This window comes from Anas platyrhynchos, chromosome 1, assembly GCF_047663525.1.
Source record: "Anas platyrhynchos isolate ZD024472 breed Pekin duck chromosome 1, IASCAAS_PekinDuck_T2T, whole genome shotgun sequence".
Taxonomy (NCBI): domain Eukaryota; kingdom Metazoa; phylum Chordata; class Aves; order Anseriformes; family Anatidae; genus Anas; species Anas platyrhynchos.
In genome coordinates this window covers 110,750,328-110,776,271 of record NC_092587.1, presented here as the reverse complement: position 1 = coordinate 110,776,271, position 25,944 = coordinate 110,750,328, and the positions used below count along the sequence as shown (strand labels likewise).

Here is a 25,944-nt window from a genome sequence, read left to right as displayed (position 1 = left end):
AGTGCTGCCTTCAGAAGGAAAAAAAGTGCATAAACCGCCGATTTCGGACACAAACGCGCGCTCCTCCCGGGCGGGAGCGCGCTGCTCCCCCTGAGGCGCGGCGCTGAGGCGAAGGGGGAGGGGCCGCCCCCCGCCCGTCACCCAGCCCCGCCCCCTCCGCTCTCCCGCGTGGGCCGCGGCGCCGCCCAATGGCCGCCTCCCCTTCCTCAGCCCGCCTCCGGCGGCGCGCGGCTCCGGCTCCCCATTGGCTGGCGGCCGCGTCGCTCAGCGCCTTCCCCTCGCGCTCCCGCCCCGCCTCCGGCAGCGGGCGGAAGAGCCCGGCGCGGCGCGGCGGGTACGTGCGGCCGTTGGGCGGGGGGGGGGGCGGCCGTGAGGGGCCGGGGGCGGCCGGAGCCCTCCTGAGGGGGCCGGGGGCTGGCAGCGCGCCCCCACGGCACTCTGAGGGGCTGGGGGGCCGGTGCTGGCGGTACCGGAGCGCCGTGAGGGGAAACTGAAAGCGAAACTGCGCGGGGCTGCCCGGGGGGTGCCTGTGGGAGGCCGGGGGGCGGCCGCAGGGTGCTCAGCCTGCCCCGGCCCTGCCCCGGCCCTGCCCCGGCCCCTCAGGGAGCGCGAGGCCCCGCGCTGTGGCAGCGGGGGGCTCCTGGGCCCTGGTGCGCCGTGAGGCAGCTCCCTCTGGGCTCGCTTTGTGTGTTTCTTTCTGTGCTGCCCTGCCGCTGTTGTAACATTTTGTCCAACGCCGTTGGCTGAGTGCGTTTCAGAAAGCGGCTGGCTCAACTTTCTGGGCTCAACTTCGCGTGTGGTACGTTGTCGCTCTGCTTCGTTCGCCTAAATAACGTGCTGCTACCCCTAACCCCAGTTCTGCAGCCTGCCAAGTGTTGTTTCTACGGTTTATAACCGCCCTTGTCACGTTTCACTCACCAGTTCGTTCTTGCCAGTGTTCTCCTTGTGTTTCTGTTTATTGGACCTGAGAAATGCTTCTTGAGAGCCTGCCTGCCCGCAAGAGGAAAAGGGGAGGAGACAGATCATAGGAAGGGCACCAAAGGACAGCTAATGCAAGGGGCTCGCTTGTTTTCTTGCTGTGAAGTAGTGGAGGTAAAAGTTTAAACCCGGAGAGTGAGTTTCACACCTGTATTCAGGTAAAAAAAAGTCCAGCCCATGTCTTTGAGAACTTGAAACCATCCTTCTGAAAATTCATCAGGGTTCTGTCCATACAGAAGGATATATTTGGGTTAAACCCTGTGTCTGTGCCACATTAACCTGTCATCTTCAGCCTTGCTGCTGTGATTTTGGTGGAGACTCAGCTTTGCAGTGCCACGGGCCTTTTGTGGCTGAGGTGCAGCTTATAGTTTCCTTCCTTCCTTCCTTCCCTGCTGCTGTGTTGAGAAGCGTACACCGCAGACCGAGCTGTGTAGCAGCTCGCTGTTTGCTCAGTGACTTGTGAGCGGGTGGCCAACCTGTCGCGCTCAGGCTGGCTCTGCACTCTCAGTCCCTTCCAGCACGTCTGCAGTGCTCTTTGCTTCCCCCTCGCCTCCGCCATGGGGAAGTTGTTGGCTGGACCTTGGGCTGGTTGAATTGCCCCAGCACCCTGCTTCCTGACGTCTGTTGTTCCGAGAAGCCTGCAGCCCTTACTCATCATTCCCTCCGTCGGGTGCACGGTCGGTCAGGGATGGCCACGTCCTCTTGCAGAGTAACCACGCTGCTGCACGAGGCTGGCATTCAGTAACTCAGGAAGAGGTGGTGTTATCACCAGCCGTGTATCTGCAAAGTCTGTACACAGAGAATAGAATCGTAGGGAGCTATCGGAGAGAAATGCTTAATTATATTTACTCTTAAGTGGGGTTCTCTTGAATTACTAATATGAAAGACTGCTGCAGGATTGTGGACAGCATCAGTTAATGTTTAGATCGTACTATAAAAAGGTCAGTGGCGTTACCTCTTCTGCTCCCCATTGCTGCTGGCTGTACTCCTGCAGTAAGCTTTCTCTGTGAAATCGCAGCTTGTTTCTAGCACTAGACACGTGTAGAAATCATTCTGGGGTTTGTCTGTATCCTGTTGCAGGTTCTCCGTGCCGTGTATCTCCATGCTTGCCATTCCAGTGAAACAGGAAAATTGTGTAGTCGGTTACACATCTTTGCTGTAGAAAGGCTGCCAGCAGATAGTGTTTATCTCATCTAGTCACGCTATCTTGGGTGCTTCCCTTCTGAGCACAGAGAGGAGATTAAAGCAAAGTGCAGGTTTGGGAGCCGGTGTCAAGCACCAAAAATACAACGTTGATAAAATAAGATGCTTTGGCAGAAGGCTGTCCTTAGAAAGTATTAAACAAACAAACCAAAACCAAACAAAAACAAAACAAAAAACCCCACAACTTTGTACTAGTCTCCCTAGCTCCACTAATTTTGTCACTAATGCGGTTCTGAAAAGTCCATTTGATACCCAAGACAATTAGGTGTTGAGAAAGGTGTTGTGTCAGACTTTTGAAGTGAGCAAAACGCCTCTGTTTTGTCACCCAGTGTTTAAAAACCCTTAACATCGTTGCACAAACCTGCCTTTATGATTATCTGTGATGTTTATCATCGCTGACTTTGTAAAGCTGAAGGGGTCTTAGGATCGATGCTAGCTGTATTTTTCGTGCGCAGGAGGATGGTTTCACTGTTTTAGCTGACAAAACAAACTCGCTAACCCCTTTAAGTCACAGAAGGCAAAGATTGGTTTTGTTTCGTGTCAGCCTTTTCATCTGGAGCATTTTCGTAGCGGTAAAAATATTTTTTTCCTGCAGCTCTGTGAGAACGATCCAGGCTCTTTGTTGAGGATCATAGGATCACGGTGAGGCTGAGGCTAGCAGGGAGCTCTGGAGGCTTTTGGGGATGCCCAAGGAGGGAGATGCCACAACATGGTTAGATGTGTTAATGCTGTTTAAACGCTCTGTTACAGGAAAAACTGGGGGAAAATATGGCTTTGCTCACTCCGAAAGTGACAAAAGTGTAATTACAAGCAAGACAATACCGTTGTTAGTGTTTGCGTCTGTTCAGTGGAGGAAAGAACAGTGTGGTGCATTTGTCTAGGTGTTCACTCCTGCTTGTGGGCAGCCAGACCGCAGGGTGAGATCCGTGCAGCCCGCAGCGATGGGAGCCGTGAGCTGTACCCCACTGTGGGTGACCAACTATGGGAGGAAGAGAGGATTACTGCGGGATGAGCTGGGGATTACTGCACAGCGAGGTAACGCTTCCTGGGACTGGTGAGAAACAAACGGAGTGAGTAGGGAACCCTTTGGAGAGGAGAAAAGAAGTTAGGGCTGTGGCAACAGCTGTAAATCTGTTAGGACAGCACGGCAATTCTGTGTGACAGCTGCAGAAAGAACAGGAATTTGAGAATTGCTAGGTGAAAGGGTGATCTAGGAGAATAACTGTAGGGTTGGGCCCAGATATTTGACAGGTGCAAGGTAACTTTGGGACTGGTTGATTCTAATGCTTCAAGGTAGCATCATAACCGTGGATGGATTTCTGGCAGTAGGTTCAGGGGGACAGACAAGTTTTATATTTATTCATAGGAGGTGCCCTTTGTTTGTAGGATGGGCAAACTTAAGCGTGGCTGTGAGCCACTGCTAAGCAGAAAACAGTAAATATTCCAGCTTCTGACACTCAGACTACATCCGTTAACTGTTTCAGTGTGCAAACAGCGGTAGGGTAGCACAGAACCTGTTACAGCTGCCGTCTCACCACATCGTTTGAGGACTTTGTCGTTTCAGTGGTTGCCCTATAACACTGCTCAACTTTGCTTTCTGTGTGTAAATCTGACCGTGTTTATAATTCTGTGTGACTGATCCTCATCTGCAAAGCATGATGTTCTTTGCTCTTAGTATTTAGTGGATTCACTGAGCTGATTTCTTTTCCCCTGTGGTAGAAAGGCACTGTATTATCTTTCTCATTTAGAGACTGGGAGCATGTATCTTATCCAGCATTCCTTAGGCAGACTCAAAGACCAAGTTTTGTTCTGCATGTGAAGTCCTCTTGTGTGCATCTTACTCTATTCTAACTTCCAACGCAGGAGAGGGTTACAGTTTAAGGGTGAAACTAAGACTGAAATATTTGCTTTTTTTGCACCTGCTTTTTTACTTGCTTTCATTTTTGTGTTTCTATACATTTAAATAAACAGCATATTCCACTGAATTTCTCCTCCGTTTCAGACACGATGCTTTGTGTGTGCAATGCTTACGTGTCTGGCTTGTGCAATGCTTAAGTGTTTGGCTTGTATGCAGATTTTATTTTGTAATTCTGTTTGTGAGGTAGGTTGTTTCATTATATGTAGCTCAATAAAGCACCCATAGAACATATGCAATATTTAATTCCTCCCAAAAACAAAACAAAAAAAACAAAAAAAAACAAACCAAAACAAAAACAAACCTATTTTGAAGATGCTTCGGACAGTTTGTCAAACATCTCAAGATTTTGCTATTTAGCCTTAACTACATTGTTGGCTGTGTTTCAGGTACTTAGGACGCAGCTGTTGATGGAAGAATTCATGTATAAGTCCAAGCTAAGCAAGGCAATCTAATCTTTGTGAGGACATGGCAGGGTTCTTAGATAATTTCCGGTGGCCAGAATGTGAGTGTATCGACTGGAGTGAAAGAAGAAACGCCGTTGCTTCAATAGTTGCAGGTGTATTGGTAAGTTATGAGCGTCACCTCCTTTAGAGGAGGTGAATCATAAATGGGTTAAGAAATCTGGAAATGTGGCACACAGTTGCATGTTGTTTGTTTGTTTGTTTCAAATTTTGTGAAGTTTCACTTTTAACTGCACCTTAATGTGATATATTTCTTGGATGGTTTTTGATTAAGTGTAATTGTTAGCCAGTTTTTTTATGGATCACATACATTTGCATTTGTCTGACAACAATAGACCAGTTCTGCTACCTCTCCTTCAAAAAAAGATTGGAGTTCCTAGCATGTTTTTGGCATAACTAGATATGTTTGAATACTTACAAGATATAAAGTATGGATAAGGTATGTTTAGAATCTCGATTCTTGTTCTTAAGGAAGTACAGGGAATTTAGCCGTACACTGAGATGTAATTTGAATAGAAAACATGACAGATTTTCAAATGCTTCTGTGAGAATATCCTTGATGAGGTATATGCAGAACTTGCTTGTCAGATTTCGAGTCTGATGTAAAGCTAGTAACTTTCTAGAGCTGTGTGTATGTGGTAAAGGAAAACTAAACCAGTAGTATGCCTGTACATTTGACATGTTTTGTCTGTCAGTCTCTACCCTTCTGGCCTCATAATACTGGTTATTTTATTTTAAGTTTTTCACAGGTTGGTGGATAATGATAGATGCTGCAGTAGTGTACCCTAAGCCAGAACAAATGAACCACGCGTTCCATACCTGTGGGGTGTTTTCAACACTAGCTTTTTTCATGTAAGTGTTTATAAAGGGAGTTCTTTATTTATAAAATAAATATGAGCTGTTAAACGCAGTTTTTACTAGCCCATGTGCATATGGTAACACTGGGAATCTCTTGGTTATGAATTACTTATGAGTAATCTTGTACCTTTTTGCATGGCAGTGTTACAGCCTTTTTTTTTTTTTTTTTTTTTAATCTGTGGCCTTTGTGCCTGTTTGTTCATTGTTCCTCCTGTTTCCCCCCCCCCACCTGTTTAAGGTGAATTACTTTTCTTATGTGCTCTGGCTGAATGTAAGAAAGCCGACCTTCCTTTACGCAAGTGGGTTCCTAGGTCAAAGTTCAGGTGTTTCTGCCCAATTGCATACCTGAATGTAAAACATTTGCATTTTTCCCTGCTTTTAATCAATTTCTACAGCTGTGTCTGCGGCCCAAAACTTCTTCAAACGGGCAAGGGCAGTGGTATTATTGTTATGAAGATGTAAATGTGGCAGGCTTGAGGGAGAAGTAGTATTTTTTAGAGAATCATTCAATAGTGGAGAGAATATAAGATGGTTTTGGATGTTCAAGGCCTTCTTAACACTTGATACTTGGAAATTTTGTTTATTTTTTTGTCCACAGCAGTATAACTTGTTTTAAGAAAATACATTGTCCTTATGGGACACGTCTCACTTGAATGTTTGTGGTATTCATTGCCAAGTAGAGCAATTTAAAAGCAACTTGTATCACAAGCAAGAGATCACTGTGTTACTGGCTGTTATTATTCCTGAGATTTAGGGTAAAGGTTCTGCAAGAATGCGTGATTTTTCTTGAAATCCAGTTGGAATCCTTCCCTTAAGAGAGGTGTAGTAATGTGTGGCTGTACAGAATGCCAGTAATATTCCAGGAATTTGTTTCATCTTAAAAAAACAAAACCCTCCAAAGCACTAGCTTTATATTTAGGATTTTAATTGATTTTCTAGTAATCTGAAATATATACACTTTGTTGTTCCTAGGATAAATGCTGTATCAAATGCTCAGGTGAGAGGAGACAGCTACAGTGATGGATGCTTAGGAAGAACAGGTAAATTAACTCTGAAGTCTTGCTGAATTGAAAGAATGATTATTGAGGGCTTTGTTGTTTTTGAGTGGCGGTTAAATAAATAATCAGAAGCTAAGGAGAGGAGAAAACTTCTGTGAAATTAATTTCTGTATAAAGTTAACCCTTGAAGGTAAGTACTGTCTTTGTTAAAGAGGTGAGCTTGGGAAAATTTGACTTCTGTATAGCTTGAGCACCTAAACTCCTCTGCGTGTCCTGTGCAGCTGTTCCCAGAAATAAATTTCTGCCTTGTGGCAAGCTATGGGGCTTGAGTTCAGTATGAACTTCCTATTTTAGAATGCATTGCAGACATTATTTTCTCTGTGTGTCACCCATTGTGTGGTTTCTCTGGACCTGCTGTCCTCTCTCTACGTTCATCCATAATTCCCTTACGGTGTGAAATCCAGCATCTGCGTTCGTGTGATTTGCAGAATGCAATCTGGTAGAATTTACTGATTTTGAGCTAGTGTTTGATGCTTTCCTGCATTTCATTCTTCAGTCTGCTGGAGTGAATCTTTGCATATAAATATTTTTCCTTTCCCGTGAGCGAGCAGGTTGGTTATTTTCCATGGCATCCCCCTCCATTTTGAGCAGGTAATGTGTCAGTGCAGTCCCCTGTATTTCAATTCATATCCTGCCCTGACCTTTGCTTGGGGAGGATGGCATGTCAGACAAAGGGACCTCTTGGGTCATTGAGTAAACCGGCAGATTTCAGCCCTCTGGAAATATGTTACTGAAGTAAGCACAGGAAGGGTTTGGTTTATTTATTTTTTAGTATTTTGTAATACTAAATTTGTAAATATTGTGTGTTTTTTTATAGTTTTTGTATTGGAATGCCATCCTTACCTCAGAAAATCTATAGCTTTGGCAAAGTACCTTGTAATTAGCCCACTCACAAGTTATGTTAAACATTGTTACAGGTGTTCCCTACAGATGAGGAGAAATTTCTGGTAATTGTGTCTTCTGTACTAAAGAGGGCAAATTTTGGGTTCTGTTGTCATTGATACTGGGTTTAACCCTTTCCATTTGGATCTTCAGCAGGACTGTGTCACAATACAGTAGCAGCTTGATTCAGCTGTTGCAATGGATGGTACTCTGCGTGGTTCTCAGAGGTTTTACTGTTTCCTGCAGGTGCTCGTGTCTGGCTCTTCATTGGCTTTATGCTGATGTTTGGTTCGCTTATTGCTTCAATGTGGATTCTTTTTGGAGCATATGTTACACAGAGTAAGTTTCCTTCTTGGTTAGCTTTTCAGCAAAGAGATGGGCTTGGCTGCTGTTCTGGGATGATCATCAAATCTGACACTTCAGTTTGGTAGCTATCTTGTGATGTAGTAGTTTGTTTAAGAGCTCTTTTTGACTTGTCTTTTTTTTGCTGTATAATGAGAACGTGAAAATCTTTTGGACCCTTCACAGTCCCTTACTGTATGGATATGAGAGATGCTTGAGGGAGTTGAAGTGAGGAACTACCACTATGAACCATTTTAAACAATCCAGGTATAGAACGCTTGTGTATATAAAATATACACACTGGTAACTAATTGTGATTGTAATTCAAGAATTAATACCAAGTTGTATATAGGGGGAAAAAAAAAAACAAAAAACAACAAAACAAACAAACAAACAAAAACAACAGGCCCTTCATTGAAATCTAAAATCATTTTTAAAAATTACAGGTTGTCTTCTGGGGTTGAGGTTTATTTTACTTATGTAGAAAGTACTTTTGCTGTCAGCTGAAAGGCAGAAAATCCAGAGGAATGAAAGTGTGGTCTGTTCTTGCTAGAACAATGCCATCTAATTTTGTAGCCAGAGAATAATACTGTGAATAGTGTTTTAGGTACTTCTTTCAGTACAAAAGAAGTTAATATTTCCTTTGTTACTTACTTTGCAGACACTAATGTTTACCCTGGATTAGCAGTGTTTTTCCAAAACGCATTGATATTTTTCAGGTAAGTTACCTGGGTAAGTTTCCTCCCTTCCAAAGGGGCGTTGCACTCGCCTGCTTCCATATGCACGGTTACCCCAGGAAAATTAATTGTAACTGAGGCTGGCACCAGACTTGACCATCCACAATGTGGTGCTTGCTGCTCACTGTGCCGGGCTCCAGTATTTCAGTTCATTACCCAGCCTGACCTTTACTTGAGGAAGATGGCATGTAAGAGAGCTCTTGGGTCTCTGAGTAAGCTGAGACTGTACAGAGAACTGAGGTGGCGTTAGTCGTTCTATAAACCGACCAAACTATTTCTTAAAACCTTTATTTTTAAACTCTGCTACCTTTCTCTACCACTTCCTCCAGTGCTTAGAAACACTGCCCTATTTACTCCTCAGAGATGAAGAGAGTACTATGCAAGAGAGGGTCTTCAATCCTCTTGTGCTCGTTAGTTCGGCTCTTTGTGATCTTACTGAATTTACAGCTCTAGAATGTGGATGACCAAAGGTACAGATAGTATTCTGGGTGAGATACTGTCAGTGTCTTTGGATAATGGCAATAATACTTTCATCTCTACTACAAATACCTTGGCATGTATCCTGACAGCAATAGGTGAGATATCCTATTGCCTTTTTCCTGACTATTTCGTAACAGTGATTTGATGGTCTGATAACTGATACACTTAAATTTGTTTCTACTGGATGAACTTTCAGTTATGATGAGTGATGAAATTTTCTTCTATGACCATAATGGTGTGTTCTGTAACATTAAATCCGTTCATTTTATTTCTCTTAATGTCATTAAGTGCCTTATATGACACTTTGTATGCATCTATACCAGCTCTTTTTATATGTATAACGCATTCTCTAATATATGAATTTGATTAATTCAAGACAATAAAAGCATTAGTATAATTCTGAAGTTCAGTCACTGAAAAAGTTCCCAGAACCTCCTCTTTTGGAAGTTCTCACTCACTTAAATTACCATGCTAACAATTTTCCTTCTAGTACTATATCAAATGCTTTGCAGTGATCTGAATCAGGTGGCTCTGCTGTGCTGCCTTGTTGGGCAAGTTAGTTCTGTTCTCACAGAAAAGAGCAGTGCCTAAATCTCTTCTGCAGTCTTGCACATAACTAAAGTGAGATGGATACCAGTGGGGATAGATTTTTGAGAACAGTTTCAATCCACTTGATATTGTCAATCTGATTTCAGTAGTTTGATAACTTACTTCTGAGGCTGTTTTTTGTTTCTGAAAGTGTCTTTCCCTAGTTTCTATTGTACTCTGTATCTCCGTATGCTATAGATTTCTTCTCTTTCATCTTTTAAAATTTGTTTCCTAGGTATAAATTGTGAGACAAACTACATTTAAAAAAAAAAATAATAATCCCACTACTTACTTTAAGCAGTAACACTTGAGATTTTCATCTGCTGCTGTAGATTCCTTTCCTTGGACCAGATCAGGGTCAATCCGTGATGCTCTTCTCAGTGTCTGTGCCCAAAGCTTTTGTTTTGATTGAAACACCCTCTTCTTTTAATGCTGGCTCATAATACCTGTATTCCTTGAACTGTGTGTATCCTTCAGGACTTTGCTGCAGCCCCAATTGTTACTCTGCTAGTTTTTTACTTAGGTTATCATGCTGTATTAATAGTTCTCTTCACTAGTTAATTGCCTAGGTGTCTAGCTTATTTTTTACTTCTCACTGTTGTCCTCTTTGTTGTTAGTATTTTTCATCTCCCCTGTTATGATTTAGTATGGCTGTTCCCTGCTACCTAAGGGAAAAAGAAGTATAAGGAACAATAAGAAAATGCTGTTTGTTTTTGCTTAGACTTCTTTTGATTCAGAGCAATATGCAGTTGCATCCAGCCTTTTAAAAGGAATTGTACTGCAGGACTGGCTATTTTTAGTTGAGCAGTAGCTTCAGCTAGATCTCATGGTTTTAGTAATGCATAGTGAGTGAAATAGAAATAGAAGAAATAGATACACAATTGAAGAAATATTGCAGTGTGAACAGTGTAAGAGTGTATGCTTACTATTAAGATGGCCTTTTCCACCGTATGTATAACCTGTTTTTTGTTTTTTATTTTTCCTCTTTAGTACACTGATCTACAAGTTTGGAAGAACAGAAGAGTTATGGGGATGAGAGCTCACGTCTAGCATTGTCTATTCCGTAGTTGCTATGTTGTACTCAGTATGTAGATACATCTACGTTTATTTGTTCTCGTTTTGCTTTCTAAATTGGACAAACTGAGACAAATTATGGTTTCTGTAATAAGCTCCCTCTTTTCATAGGACAGATTTGTGAATATGTACATATGACTGTATATATCTTAAAAAGGGAAAGTCAGGCTTTCTTTCTGAAACCTTCAGGCTCATTTCTTCAAATACATGTTTCCATCAACTCTTAAGACTTGATCTTCCAAACCCTCACGTGTGAGAGACTTCGGTCAACCTACAAGTGAATAAGCAGGACAAAGCCTGTACCCTGTGAAAGGGGTTGTTATTTTTATGCGTACTTCAGCTATAGCTCATTTTTCAAGAGTAGACAGCAAGGGCTGCTGCTGAACCTGAAAGGGAGTAGTCAGCTCATGGAAGTGACCCAGCTAAGCCTGAATTTCGTGAGGGTAAATTCTCTTGTATGCTGAGATAAGGGTTGGTTTTTATATTTTTCTGAACAGTTATATAAAATTCTTAAGTAGCTATTTTTTTGTAAAAGGTTATGAATTTTTAAACACGGCCCTATTTTAAGTAGGTTCTGCATGGCAAACCAGCTGTTCTTGACTGATTGCTATAGCACAAATGAAATTCGGTAGCAGCATAGAATTATTTTCGTGCTGCTCAGTGTAATAGATAACAATTAGCATTTACTGTATTTACTGGAATTTAAAAACCCTGGAACTGATGCCAATCACACTTAAGGGATATTAATAATAAATGTGAGTCACACTAACATCTTTTAAAATTATGCTAGCATAGATTTTCTTCAGGGGATAGCTTTTTGCTGGTAAATGAACCGTTATCCTGCTGCCTATTACCTTAGGTGACAATAAAGGTGAGCGTTTCAAATGGGAATATACTGTATGTATTTATTGCTGACAATCTTTATGTTGAAATAATTGCCAGTTTTAGGGCTGCCACTTGCCCCAGTTAAAATGTATCCCCTAAATCTCATGGGCACTTTATGGGAATGCATCCATTACTGCAATCCAGTTTCTTCTAGCTGGTGCACACAGACAGGGAGAACAGTGATGTTTTATAGCTTCGGACTGATCTTATATATTCATCTTGCTGTTGGTGACTTCCTTGTAAGTTCTCTGTGTTTTTAAAGCATTCGAATCTACATTGTGTCTAAGAGCTTTTATAACTTTCCATGTATCAAGATTGCTGACCAAATGGCATTAAACTTCAGAATGTAATTTATGTGCATGGTTACTGTATACTGTTAGTCATCTAATTGCTCCCTTGTGGGAATCTTTCCAGTGGACAGAATATGAAGCAAATAACTGCAGCTGAAATTGTGCTACTGGCTAGACTAACTTCTATCCTGATTTCATCATCCGGCAGTGAGTTACGAGATATTCACTGGTGTTCATCGTAGCTTTGTACAGAAGTTGTCTGTTTGGTTGTAATTCCAGAAAACTGCAATAAACTTTATCTTATGTTCTCCAGATAGCGAATTTCACAAGATAATTGTACAGAAGTAGCCCATCACTGGCTCTAGTAGTGCTAACCTTTAAGCAAGTCTGACGCTTGCTTACACTTCATAATTAAAACCAAGGTTTTTGTTTTCAGTTCTGTCAGTTTTTTGTTCAGTAGCCCAGGATATATATATATTTTTCCCCCTAAGTGAGAAACAACTGCAGCCTGCCACAGTAACTTGCACAGGGCAACTTGAGGTAAGTGCTTAACTCCACAAGAACCTTTCCTTGTGCCTTAATGCACGTTCCTTGTTAAGAAAGTTTAAGTGTGCCACCAGGTGAAGAGCTTCTTTCTGAGGGTACCTGCATTTTCTACCAGCAGCTTGCTTTACTGCAACTAGTTCCTGATGTCCAACTCTTCTGATTTTCTTCTGATCATCTCTTCTGATTTCTGAATCGGCATGGTCATGCTCTCTAGCTGCTGAGAGGCAAAAAGAGACAGCAGGGAAGAACTTTCTTCCCCTGTCCTGAGCTATTGTGTAAGAATCACGCAGGCATTCATCAGACTAACTCCAGGTCTGTATTTACACTGCAGGTAGTTCAGCAGAGTCCACAACAGGCAGTGATTACTCAATTTAGGTTTTCTGCCTTGACCAGCTGCAGTTGTGAAGCTACCCTTTGAGTTACCCCTAATAAAAGTCCCCCCTCCCCCCCACTTTGGCCTATTTCTGTAAGAAATATTAAATAACCATCTCTAACAAAAGTTTAGTACATAGTCTGTGTAGTAAAGTGTATTCAGCAAGTTGTGTTTTGTATTCACATAAGATGCCTTAATTGCCTTCTTATTTATGGCCTGCATTATGCATATCGGTTGTTCCTGTGGGTCTTTATTTGCTCTCACCAGACTTGAAGCCAAGCCTCAGATAATCCCCTTGTCCTGGCCTGGTGTCTAATTACGAGGCATTAGGGTAGTTCTTCCAGGAAACAGACTGAGGAACCTTCTGCAAACCGGTGTTGGTTTTCGACACTAGTCTCTGTGTGTACCCAGAAGGGGTGGGACAGCAGCAGCCCAGATACCTACGGCTGTGGCAGTGACTGGTTCTGTGAACAGCTCCTGTTAAGTATCCTCCAGAAGTCACTTGTAACCAACCAAGCAAATTTATTTTATTTCATTTTTCTAAAAACAAGTTGTATCAAGAAGATGGATGTCTTTTGTGGGATAAAACCAATCTTTTTTTTAGTATAGAAGTAGGTAATTTTGTCTCTGACCCTTATTAGACACCTCCTGAACCCCTGCAGGATTGTTATGTATGGCTTAAGTTGTGGTCCTGTTTCTGCTTTGAGGGCCTCAAAACAGAACCCTCAGTCACCCTGTGATACACAGGACTAGCCTGCTCATCAACAAAGTAGTTTTTAGTGTCTAATCATTATTGATGCTTTTTTTTTTTAATAGATGCTGAGAAATGCGTATTTTAAAGCTTGTTTCCCTGTGAAGGGTGTGATCGGCTCACAGCAGGAACTGATTAATGCTTCCCAGAAACATTACGGCACAGATCCAAGGGCGAGGAGTGAACTATCATCCCTTGTCTTTGTTGTAGCAGTTCTTTGCCCAGGTTGGCGATAAAGATGGTAAAGTACAGTCAAGGTTCCTTTTAGCCTGCCCTTTCTGCCTGGAGGGAAGCAGCAGTCACAGCAGACTTCCTGTATTTAGAATGACTCAGGAAAGCATGGGGGGGTGGATACAATACACTTTAAGTAGCAACACAGACTTCACAAATAAGAACAAGACAAAAACCCCAGTAGAAGTAATTCATGGGCAATTACTCTCTCCCTAACACGTTCCAGGTTAGAGTAGGGCCTACCCTAAAGTGCCATTATTTCTCAGTACTTTGCTTCAAGGGGGGGGAGAAATGATGATACAACCATAACCGTCTGTCTGAAAGCAATTTAGTGTTCACTTCCCTTCAACTTCCACCTTTTCAGTCTCTTTGGCAGACAGAATGTTGTAGCACAGCAGGAAACATTTTTTAAAAAGGCTCAGGTTCCTTATTCTCAGGAAGCAAAAGTCTTTGCCCATGGCCATGTGTTCAGGGCTCCTTGTCTGTCCTGCACGGAGCTGCACAGCGCCCCTCGCAAGCAGGAGCCTCTGCAGCAACTGGGAACAGGCGTTTTCGCTGCGGAACCGCTTAAGTTACTTCACTTTCACTGGAGCTGCTGTGTGAACGAGTGTCTTCAGCCAAAGTGTCACCATACGCTTTGCTTCCTTCTTCAAAATACAAAACAGAATAAGAATCGGGCAGAGCTTCCTCGGGGTGGTTCTCCAACGCTTCTAAATGAGGCATGCTAGGGTCCCTCAAATACTGAAAAAAAAGAAAAAAAAAAGAAACAGCAGTTTAGGGATTTATCCACATTAACAGGTAGTTGGAAGTTACAGAGACAGAGCAAGTGCTACCAGCTCCAGGCAACTTGTTGCAGACCAGAATTCAAACGCAGCTGCTAACTGCGTGTTTTATGCTGGATTTCCTTTAGGCTATGTTGAATAAGAAGGAAGTCAAAACTGCATCATTTCCCAACAAAATAAGGCAAACAGCCATTTAAGCAAGTTAAAGCAGCCCCTCACCTCATCAGTTTTGATAAACTTATCTGTGGCTAATATTCTTGTCAGTTTAAGCAAATTCCTACTAGTGAAGAACAAAGCACAAAAGAAAAGATCTTTTTTAATTACACTGCTGGGGTCAACTGCAGGAACCTACCAACTAATGGCTCGTCTGAAACACTGACAGGGCAAATGAGAGAAGATCCTGCTTTGTTCAGCGTGAAACAAGGCAGATCTGCACCTTTTATCGTTACCAGAAAACTCTAGTGTCATTTCTCTCTTGCAGTTAATTTTGGAGGGAAGGGGGCAGAGGGGATGTCAAAGTAAAAAGTAAATCATCAGCTTTACAGTGAATTTATGTAATTTTTAATCATGGAAAGGTTAGGAAAAAAAATGGAGTCCAGAGAAAATATTTTGTTCCTCGTTACCCCCATAGACTCTCCTTATTACTAAATTGATCTTGTATTTTGAGAGGAAGTAGAGCCACCTACCACCTCATGTACTGAGACAGCAGTCTGCCATTGGTTAAAAAATAACCTTCACATTCTCAAAAGACTGATGTAGCGTATAGTATTACACAAAAGCTTGTTTCATACTGTAGGAGTTGCCATAATCTGGCTGAGACAGGACCACAGCTCAAATCATCTCTGTCACTGGCCAAAATTAACCCTGCTTTCAATTTAGGGCACCCCTTTCTCTGTGATCATGGCGAGGATAATAAGCGTCAGGATTATTTCTTCATATGTATTAAAAATAAATGTCTTATATGGGAACCTCCTATACATATATTTTAACAAATTCAAGACATAAAGGAACCTTGATTTTGCCTTCCTATGTAAAGTAGTTTCTGTGGTAGATCTGCTCCCTGCAAGTCTGATGCTGAAAGCTTGGATACTTCTGTAAAATAAACGTGATTTTTCTGAAAGCCTGTAAAAGTGCATATGAAACTGCCCAAAAATAATTAGTATTTTGTACTAAAGGGAAGTGTTTTAAGAGGAGAAGCCCCAGGCTGGTTGATTCCTTTTAGAAATATACACTTAGGAAATTGCTTGCTTGTCATGCAAAAAGCTTTGCTTTGCGTGATATGCAATATAGCTGTCTTCACAGAGCCCCCGTCAAATGCAGGAAGGGAGAAAATGATTTGCTCTGCAGAAGTCCAGATTCATTTACCTATTTTTCTGTAAAAATCTGGAAAAACAGCTCTGCAATCAAAGAACAAACATTGTACAATGGACTGCTGTGGCACAGAGATACAAGCAAATACAAACACAGAAGAGCAAGAACTTTAAGCACAGTTCTTGATTTAAAAGAGTATTTCATATTTAAAAAAAGGGGAAGATGATCAGGACTGAAACAACCTTGTTTAGTACAGAAATGCGTGAGCTGCAATGAGAAAGAAGTCCTGGGATATTTTTTAGCTGAGTACTGCGTAAAACTACAGAAAAAAAAAAAAAAAAGCCAAGAACACTTCCCCAGGCAGCCTTTAGTCTTCAAGTCAGTCCTTGCTATTGAATTGATCAGTGTCCAATTCCTGTATTTAATTTCTAATCAGAGACCTAGGTCTTACATACGTTCTACAGCACACAAAAGTTTTCTGACTAAAGTGAGCAACTGATTCAGTGTACGTGAGTTAGGTCAGCAAAGAAAAGGGTGGACAAGGTGTAGACAAGGAAGAGAACCTTATTCCAGTTTTGTAACAGGATTACACCAGTATTTGTATCTTAGTACAGAAAATAAAATAACACAGATGAGTAGAAGAGGAATAAAATGGGAGATCACACTAGAGCAAACATTTTATACTTAAATCAGCAATTGCTTATATCTGTTTCTGTTCTGCAACAACTAGCTTCGTTCATGCTTGCTCCAAGACCATCCCTGTCTTTTGCAGGAGGGCTTGGGAGGGGGAAGAGAAATAAAATGTCTACACGTACCTCTTCAATGTGTGACGGGATTTTTAAAGGTGGCTGACACAAATACTTGATTGTTTTGTGGTGTCTCGATAGAAAAAACAAACCGATTATCATGAGAATTAAAACAAGGCCAACCAACGTAAATGTTGTTATAATATACACAACTCTGGTCGTCTCTGAAAAAGAAAACAAGGTTGGTTCTTACTTGTACAACATCATACTGAAAGCAACACACAGCAAGCTGAAATTTAGCATCCCCGGCAATCAAGCTATGATTTCCCAGGTTAAGGTCGCAGCCCTGCTATGGATGCACTTCGAACACCTTATTAGCTTCTTCTGTGGTTCCAGAAATCACCAGCTTCCTCCCCTCACCCACGCAGCCCAAGGCACCAGAAACCCCACGAGCAGGTTTCACCTACACGTGTACCCGTGCTTTTAAAGCACGCTGAGGTTCTGCGAAGTCTGGGTGTTGGACATCACGCAGGATTCAAGAGAGGGACAAATGCTGTTACCTTGCAGATTGCAGATGCCTCCTCTTTCCCTTGTCCTATTTTATATTTTGTACCCAAAAAATGTCAAAGAAAGATGGTCAAAGAGGAGGGGGATGTTCCTGTCCTGCAGGAGGCAGTGGCTGAGGGTGAGGATCTGCATGAGTAACACCATCTCCTTCATCAACAGTGTCCTCTAATGACCAAGTAGTTGTGTTTTCTTTTTACGTATATTTTATGTGGCCGTAACAGCTTTTGTAAAAGAAAAGGACAAGGGGAAGAGTATAACAAAGACCCTCAACTAGGGACTGAAAAATTCCTCATTAATTTGCCATTAACGACAACTGTGAACTACCATCAGTGGTGCCCTCTTAACATACCTGCCAAATACGGGTACGTGACTGACCAAGTTACACCAGCTAAGGCTCATGTCCTACACCCATCCCCATCATATAAGAAAAGTAACGAAAACAGACTTGTACCATTCATTGGAGTTCTGTAACACTCCGGGATTCTCTGCAGTCCAGGGATCTGCTCATGTAAATACTTCACCAGTTCTATTTCAATCGTAAAACAATAAAGTGTCATTTGCTTTAGATTTTCGATTTTGAACAGTGCATTGTTCACCCACATCTCCTGTTTAAAAGACAAAAGAAAAATGGAGGTGTTACTATAAAAATCGGCCTTCAATGCAATTCTCCTCCCCATATTTATCATTCAAAAAACCATTTTTTTTTCCATAATTCATCTTCCCTTCACATTTCAAGAGAATGAGTGAAATATATTTCAACTTTCCTACTTCACCGTGTTTGAAATTTTATTATTTTTTAAATGAAATGAAGCCTGACCATGTAAAACCATCTACACGAGCATGAACAGCAAAGGCATAGAAACTGATGTGAAGTCTCGCTTTATCCACGACACACTGCTGGATGCTTTCACGCAGCTTCTGTGACACCTCCGGCAGTGAATATAACATAAAGAAGGGGGAAGAAAAAGCAAGCCATGAGAAATGTCTCCAGCACTGGAGGAAGCTGGCAGAAGTGCACTTCAGTGCAGAGCTTCAGCCACGTCAGCTCCTTCTAGTGCCATGAAAAACAGCTGATGGACAGCACAAAACCTCCAAGGCCAACCTTTTGTGGATTTTTAACCTATGAGGGGCTGGAAGAAGGACCTCAGTGAAGCCTGAATTATCATACAAGAGTTACATCTTATCTGAACATCAAACACAGAAGTATTTTATACATGTCAGAAAAAATACATGCTTGTGCAAGGGAGGAAGGAAGTGGAGGCGTTTCAGATTTGGCAAGGCCTTTGATGCACAAGGCTTGAAAAATGTTTTCTGCTTCTGCTTTTCAAGCATTAGACTTGAGAATGTCTTTTTTTTTTTTTAATTCTTCTTCCTTTTTTATTTTTATTTAAAAGAAAAAAAAAAAAAGGCAGCAGCACAGGCACGCAATGAAATACATCAAACCCTCTTCAGTCTCAGTCTGAACAGGGACAGCTCATCCCACCTGTGTCCACCACGTTTCTCATAAATCTGTCTTTCTCTGCCCTAGGAGAAAAGGCAGTGCCAGGCCAAGGCAGCCTGATACTGAAGCCACCAGCACAAGCAAGCCCAGCACAGGAAAGGAGCAAGTATTCTCTAGCTTTTTCCAAAATGCCTAAGTAAACTTTGGAATCTAAATGCCATTTTTAAGCCACCTTCGACACTTTGTGGATCTCTTATTTGAACAGCAATGCAATTTAACCTGATTTCATACAGAGGAAACTAAAAAAAAAAAAAACCACAGATGTTTCCTGAAAGTTTTGTTAAACACATTCAGTGCTATGCTAAATGACCAGAATAACTCATTTTCAGGCCACCAAGTGGTGGCCTTTGCTATTAGAGGAAAAAAAAACAAACCACGTTTGGTTTCTTCCTCCATTTCTGCTGTTTTGCCAAGAGATGCTGACTTACCTCGTAGTCACAGAGGCATTAAGAACAAAATAAATTAGACGTAATTCTTACTTCTTTAGTAGCAGTCGTTGCATTCTCCCAGTAGGACACTTTATACTGGACAGTACCTTCTTTGGATTCAAAAGGGGGTGAGACGCTAATGAGCAGTGAGTCAGAGCTTACGATCACGCTGTTCACTTTAGGGGGCCCTATGGTAGCTGAAAACAAGCAGAGAGAGAGCAGTGAACCTCTGGGATGCTGAACAGCTCATCACAGCATGTCCAGCTTGACCTAGAGCCTCTTATACTCAGCAAATACACCAGGTATCAGCAGCTTTCTCCTCAAGAAAGCGAACGTTTTCTCAACTACTTAATGCATTTAAGAAATCTTGTATTGCAAACGCAACATAAAAAATACCTGAAAGCAAAAATGAAATTAGATAATAAATTTTTTAGGTAACTCTCCCTGGAAATTAAGTAAATCTTCACTAGTATGGATCTGAATCTACCTGTAGATAATGATGATAGAGGTTTTTATTTGTTTTTCTTCAAATGGCCAGTTAAACCACATATTCCATGTTCTTTAAAAACACATTGTTTGGAGGGGTTAACAGGTTGGAAGTTGAGGTACTCTGAGGTCTAAATCATGAAAATACTTTACAAAGCATTGTCATTCCTAAGACAAGAGGCTTGTGCAATCACAGACTATGTATGGTCACTAGTCATTTATCCTTTGTTTCTCCTTCATTAGTTAAGTTTATCAGCATTTGTAAAGCACTCCAGGACCTCAAAATAAAACACTAGTGCATATATTAAAATAATTGGCTGCTTGCATACTACAGGGGGGAAACTACTAATAAAAATGAATCCTTGCATTAAATTATTGCTTGTTTCACCTCAAAAAAACATCAGAACCTGCTCTGTTACTGTTACTTTGGAGAAGATTGGCCTCCATGATCTTTATATTGGTACAGACATTTCAGTTTCTTTCTACTTCCTGTTTCTGTAGAACTGCAAACGCCTCGGTGCGTGTTCTCACTAATTCCCTTTGCTGCTGTCTCAAGCAGGACCGATCCAAATGGTACAGGCACAGAACGGCCCCCAGTCTGGGTGTCTGGCAACTGATCCCACGGCTGGTCACACACCAACGATCAGATAACATCCCTCCTACCCCCAAAGGACCAGACACACAAGCATCTCCCCAGACCAAGCCACCCCTTTGTCCTGTATTCCCATTAGCCTTCCTAACTCCCCAGAGATACCACCCTCCCCCTACGCAAACAATCAGCTGTACTCTTCAGTCAGGACTCAGGCAGCTCCCCACCCCCGTGTGCTCTTCATTACCAGGGAAAGCATCAGGCTCTTCCCAATATGGAGCACCGTTACTCATCACAGCCTACAGGAAAATGCAACCTAAAAGACTGTTCTGCAGCTTCATTAATATTTTGGAGGCTTTTTTAAACTCAACATTTATCTTCTCTGAATCCTGAAAGCAATCACAGCAAGGCAAGGCCTTTGTTCTTACAAAGAACAGTGATATGCTTGTTCACACATTTAATAGGATTTCAAGTGTGCCCTCCTGAACTGTAGCCATGGCAGTTTAGGCTTGTTAGAAAAGAGATCTGTTCAACAGAAACAGGTAGTTTGCACTGAGGCTGCCACAAATCCAGGGGGTACGTGTGTGCATGTGCCAGTGCTGAGTGAGAAAATAAGAAAAACTCTCTAACATAATGCAGGTCGTAACTCTTGTAAGGCTTGGCCATGCAAGGAAACTCATCAGGAACAGGTTTTTCTTTCAATACACCTGCTGAAGGAATGTGCTGCTAACACCACTGCAGAGGAACTGATGTACATCAAATTCCTTGTCATGTACTGAGATTCTCTGAAGTTGTTGCTAACTGAGCACCTACAGTTCTCTCACTTAGCTCTTGTACACCATAGAGTGAAAAATCACAGAACAGATGACACAAGTCTCCTTTGAGAGACCTACTGAAATCATAAATGCCACTTACTGTCTCTCTCTGCCACAAATGGATCCGTTTCCACCCAGTCAGAAGTCATTTGCCCCAGCTCAGACCTCACACGCAAAATAAACGTCCAGAGACGCTCATTCAGTGACAGGGGGAAACTGCACTCAGTCCGGGCGATGCGGGTGCAGTTCATCTCATCCCACTGGTTAAAGGCCCCTCTGCAACACAAACCAGAGGATGAATACAGAATGGTGCAACTAGCTGAGCTCTGAAATACACTCCCACACACCTGGAAGACTTTAGTAACAAAAGGATATGTAACGAAACTACTGCTTTCACAAGCGTTTATCCTACAGCCCTTTCAGCACCTGCACCCCTTCAGTATCAGAACTACAATTAGTGAGGGAGAATGACATGGGAAACCACGCAGCTTTGCTGGGTGCTCTTCAGGTATCCAATCTTTACTCAATTTAGTGGAAATGTCAGAGGCTAAGAGATTCTCAGACTTCAGAAGATGCTGTCAGATACACGTAAAAAACCTGTAATAAACAACTCATTCGTTCATTCCTATGCTTCTTCATTTTCAGCAACTTTTTAAAAACTAAGGGTGTTACTGGATTAGAGCAAAATCAGTTTGGTTGGTTTTTGGAACTATTTACTTACGTTTTAAAATGGACTGTATATAACACCACACCTCTCTCTACTTTAACAGGAGACCACCTCAGCGTGTTATGGAAGTTATAGGAATAAACCTTTACATCCTTGGGTGCTGGTAAACGTGGAGAAGAGTCTAAAACATGAAAAGAAATAAAAATAATTATTAAAACATTCAAGTACACTTAATTAACCTTTTGTCTCCAAGTTCCATCACCACGTTACATTTTAGCTGCTTTGCAGGCAAAACCACTTCTCATTCCATTTCTAAGTGCACTGGTACATTTAAGTCCCTGCTATCCACAAAGCACTGAATTGCAACTGATTTGTTCCATATAGAATACAGCTCCGGAACCATCAAGTCCAATAAAAAAGAATTAACCCTATCCAACTCCCCCCAAAAACCGTAACTTTGGGTCCGCAGTCACTTGTCGCTATTTCAGTTCTCTCTCGACCCTACTGTGTTACCAACTCAGAACACATTTTTCTGGATAATCTGCCTCTTGCTAGCTTGGTTGAAAGCGTCAAGGTTGCTTCAATGAAGCTTTTGAGCAAACTTTTCCAGTGGAAGAAGAAAATGTTTCTTCCCCAACTTAAATATTCATGATTACAGGTTAGGGTTATAGGGTTAGGGTTGCACCCATTCTATTTGGGAGCCTGAAGCGTTGCCAGTTTTGAAACAGGTGTCACACCACAGATAAGGACAGAAACCTCTGTTAGAGGTGCATCTTCCACTAGCAGGAACACATCCAGCCAAATTTGGTCACGTTGTACGGTCCGGGGACTGATGTAAGACCTCAAGTGCTTTCAGGCAGCTTGTCAGGAAGTGAACGACACAGAAGTTGAAAGCAAATGGCAGTCCTCCAGCACAGGGAGCGGGCACCCCCCTGCCACCCCGAGCAGGGCGGAGGAAGCAGCCGTCTGCTTGGCACTGCCAAAGGCCAGGCACGGAGCTGGGGCTGTAAAAAAGGCACATGGAGAGAGGCAATAGCTGGCCTATCTGCAAAGCCAAGCCACTGAAAGGCAAGGAGAACGGTGATAAGGAGATGGGAGAGCCCAAAGATGTCAAGATTACCCAGCACGTAGGCTGAGCTGAGGAAGAGATGAAAACACGGTTATCAAGCGTCTTTTATGACCAGAAAAACCTCACTCTGTGAATCACAGAACTGCTGTGACTCAGTGGGAAGGGGCACGTGGGGTCTGCAGCCAGCCCCCCGCCACCAGCCCAGGTGCTCAGGGCTTTCTGCAGGCAGCCCCAAAACCCCTCAGGAGGGAGACAAGCACCTTCACGGCCTGCCTTTCCTTGAGGGAAGAAGGCTGTCCTTCCACGCCTGGCTAGTATCAGTCCACATAGCGATCACCTACTCCACAAGGCACATTGGGCCTACAGGTCCAAAGCTCAAAGATGGCCATGACGTGACACGATAGCCCACGTGGTAAGGCTTCCTTTCGTTGGTGTTGCTCTCAAGACAATATTCTCCTAAGATATAGTTCGTTTATTTATACACAAATATCTGAAGATAGAGCACTCATGGGGAATTCTGGCCCATCCTTCTGCGGGAATATTGGAATAGCTTTGAATTTTTATTTCCACATCTGATTTTGTCACTGCTGCCGACAGTGCTACCTTTAAGAAGAGGCCTAACACCAGCATCTTAACATCCTTCACACACAGGACAGAAACCATACAAATCTTCATGAAGTTGTGCATTAAGCCCCAAGTCCCAAATATGAAAAAAATGGTTACACTCTCCAAGTTTTAATTGGGTATTTTCCTAGTTTCTTAGCCACAGCTTTCGTGTAGTGCTCTTAAGTAAACACACATTACATGACATTGCAGAGGCACCGTTCAGCTTTGTAAGCTTGAGATTCTTTAAAGTTACAGTTAGAAATGCTACCTAAGCTATTAATCTTGTGTATTTTAAAAGCTACTTGGAAACTTTCATTCAAGAAAAGTTTTCACTTTCTAGCCACAGAGATTCTGTCGCTGCTGGTCTGGCATGTGGCAAGGTATCTCACACCATCAGTAATCTGCACTGTCAGACATCCGATACAAGCTAATTTTACAAAATTCAAGAAGGTTGCCAGATCAAAATACAAGTATTAGAATTTTTTTCTCCCTCTAAAAAAAATAAAATAGAGTAATGAAGGATGAGGGCAGATGGTTCATTTTCTCTGCTATCAGGACTGCACCCTCCTTACCTTACCTTAGATTAGCACTCAGAAATGTAAATTCCTGAACTCTTTAAGGATCATTAATTTGTACTACCAAGGCAACAGAGCACACACTTCGGCAGAAAGCACCTACGTATGCAAGCGTCCTGGAAACACGCCCCAAACACAAGCCACCTCACCCAGGGATGGGCAGAAGTGCCCTGTCCTCCTTCCTCCCTGCCCACAGAGAAGCTGCTTTCAAAGCACCTGCCAAACAAGCCTCAGCCTCTTTCCTCCTGATACCCACACTTCTCGACGCTTCAAGCCACAAGTCAAAACTTTCACATAGCCGAGCGTGAAGCCACAGGTTACGGCGAGTGAAACCAGGCCAGCCTGGCCTAGCTGCTGGTTTCACAGCCTCTGTGCCTGCTCCCGAGTGACTTCTGAACCCTGCATCAGCCTCGGGATGCACCATTTTGGCAAAGAAGGAAGTAGCCTTTTTTTTTTTTTTTTTCTCTTTTCTGCTGGACTTCAGCTGTCGTAGCTTACTGAACTGGCTCCTCACGCTGCCAGGCAGGCAGCAAAGCCTGTAAAAAAATGACTAACAGAAGCATGTGGCCAAATGGGGATGGCCGGCAGCAGCTGGCCATTGCTTCTGGTTGGATTTCAAGGCACAGCTCCCCCTTCTCCACAGGGAGAAAGACGCCCCAGCAGGACGGGGAGGAGGCCCTGAGCTGGCCAAACACCACAGCAGCTCCCTGGGAAGCCATCAGCAAACAGGGGAGAGCAGGAGCGGGCGCGGAGGTTGCAGGGTAGCGGAGCAATGACCCCGCAGCACACACACAGCTCGGCCAGGGCTGACACAGCCGCTCCTGCCTGCTTGTGGGGATCCGTCCCAAAGGCAGAAGCGTGCTGGCTCCTCAGCTGTATAGCTCAGGCTCTGCTTGGATAGGGGAAGCCTCCCACGTTGGCTGAGCCCAACAGCACCCCTGAGACTTGGGGTCCCAGATGGGACTCTTGGAGTCCCAGATAGGGCTCTCGGGGTCCCAGATGGGGCTCTCGGGGTCCCGTGGCAGCCAGCACAGCGCACCAAACGCCGCAGCGCTTGCACCAACCCTCCCCCCGAGCCCACCCCGCAGCACGGTGGCTCCCCCCCGGAGCCCCCACCCGGCCCGCCCCGGCGCTCTGCCCCACGCACCTTCACCCGAAGCCCGGGCCGGGCCGAGGAGGAGGAGGATGAAGAGAAGGAGGAAGAAGGAGAGGAGCAGCGCCCGCCACGGCATGGCCCGGCCCCGGGCTAGCGTCGCGCCGGCCCCGCTCGCCCCTCGGCGGCAGCGCGGCCCCGGAGGAGCGGGGCCGGGCGCGGAGAACCGGGGGGGAACCGGGGCTGAGCCGGGCCGCAGCCACCGCCCCGGCCCCGCTCCTCCTCCTCCTCCGCCTCCAGCGAGGCGGGTCCCGGCCGCGGCCACGCCTGGGGCGGCCCCGGGCTGGGTGCCTGCAGGCTGGGCTCCGTGATGGCCTCCCTGCTTCCCCCCTGCCTTCCTTACATCCTCCCTCCCTTCTGTCCTCCCTCCCTCTCTCCCATCTTCCCTCCCTTCCTTTTATCTTCCCTCCCTTCCTTCTTTCCATCCTCCCTCCCTTCCTTCCTTCCCTTCCTTCTTTCCTCCTTCCTTCTTTCTTCCCTCCCTCCCTCCCCTCTCTCCTTTCTCCCTCCCTTCATCCCTTCTTTCCTTCCTTCCTTCCCTCCTTCCTCCCTCTCTTCTCTCCCTCCTTCTCTCCTTCACCCAGTGCCCTCATGCCCGCCGCGGCGGCTCGCAGCCCTGACCACATGCGGTACGGGCGCCCTCAGAGCCCCGCGTGCCTGCCTACGGCGTGCGGTCGACGTGAGAAAATCTCGCACGAAGCGGTTAAAGTTCCTCGGCTTTCTCCGTCTCTTTCTGGCATAAACACTGACGCGTGGTTAAGTCTAACCGCAGGCCTTTAGCCGATGTTATTGATTACGGTGTCGCGACTCAAAAACCAGGAGGCAGCGGTCCCCCCAGACGGCTGCTGTGCTACCAGAACCATTATTATTTGTAAACCATTCACCAGGTAGGTAGGGATCCAGTGTCTTCAAGACCCTCAGCACTGCACTTCAGCTTAAAAGCACAAGAAAGTGGCGGAGCACTCCTTGCATCCCCTGAACAAAGCCCATACCC

At 43.8% G+C, this 25,944-nt stretch overlaps 2 protein-coding genes across 4 annotated transcripts; one reads left to right on the top strand and one right to left on the bottom strand.

Moving 5' to 3' along the window:
* The first annotated feature begins 178 nt into the window (after nt 1–178).
* On the top strand, nt 179–12,066 carry TMEM50B (transmembrane protein 50B). 3 transcript variants are annotated; one of them, XM_072026641.1, is made up of 8 exons: nt 288–334; nt 3,063–3,216; nt 4,486–4,663; nt 5,300–5,412; nt 6,391–6,458; nt 7,605–7,697; nt 8,362–8,419; nt 10,496–12,066. In XM_072026641.1, the coding sequence occupies exons 3-8, from the start codon at nt 4,565–4,567 to the stop codon at nt 10,539–10,541; spliced, it is 477 nt and encodes a 158-aa protein (XP_071882742.1). In that variant the 5' UTR covers nt 288–334; nt 3,063–3,216; nt 4,486–4,564; the 3' UTR covers nt 10,542–12,066. The 3 variants fall into 3 exon arrangements, with proteins under 3 accessions (XP_012949615.1, XP_071882742.1, XP_038021971.1); XM_013094161.5 differs by lacking the exon at nt 3,063–3,216 and having other exon boundaries at nt 179–334; XM_038166043.2 differs by lacking the exons at nt 288–334; nt 3,063–3,216 and adding an exon at nt 443–799.
* Nucleotides 12,067–13,175: 1,109 nt separating this feature from the next.
* On the bottom strand, nt 13,176–25,186 carry IFNGR2 (interferon gamma receptor 2). Its single transcript, XM_027449177.3, has 7 exons — nt 24,945–25,186; nt 21,602–21,728; nt 20,981–21,156; nt 19,042–19,187; nt 17,513–17,666; nt 16,564–16,718; nt 13,176–14,396 (listed from the first exon to the last, which is right to left on the bottom strand). The coding sequence occupies exons 1-7, from the start codon at nt 25,027–25,029 to the stop codon at nt 14,223–14,225; spliced, it is 1,017 nt and encodes a 338-aa protein (XP_027304978.3). The 5' UTR covers nt 25,030–25,186; the 3' UTR covers nt 13,176–14,222.
* Nucleotides 25,187–25,944: the final 758 nt, after the last annotated feature.

Bases quoted from the DNA above. Each gene is read 5' to 3' on its own strand.
- TMEM50B (XM_013094161.5), top strand. From the start codon at position 4,565: ATGGCAGGGTTCTTAGATAATTTCCGGTGGCCAGAATGTGAGTGTATC. The intron at 7,698-8,361 runs GTAAGTTTCCTT...CTTACTTTGCAG, and splicing joins TGGAGCATATGTTACACAGA to ACACTAATGTTTACCCTGGA. The intron at 8,420-10,495 runs GTAAGTTACCTG...TTTCCTCTTTAG, and splicing joins AACGCATTGATATTTTTCAG to TACACTGATCTACAAGTTTG.
- IFNGR2 (XM_027449177.3), bottom strand. From the start codon at position 25,029: ATGCCGTGGCGGGCGCTGCTCCTCTCCTTCTTCCTCCTTCTCTTCATC. The intron at 21,729-24,944 runs GTGCGTGGGGCA...TTCATGTTTTAG, and splicing joins GGCCCGGGCTTCGGGTGAAG to ACTCTTCTCCACGTTTACCA. The intron at 19,188-20,980 runs GTAAGTGGCATT...GCTTGTTTTCAG, and splicing joins ATTTGTGGCAGAGAGAGACA to CTACCATAGGGCCCCCTAAA.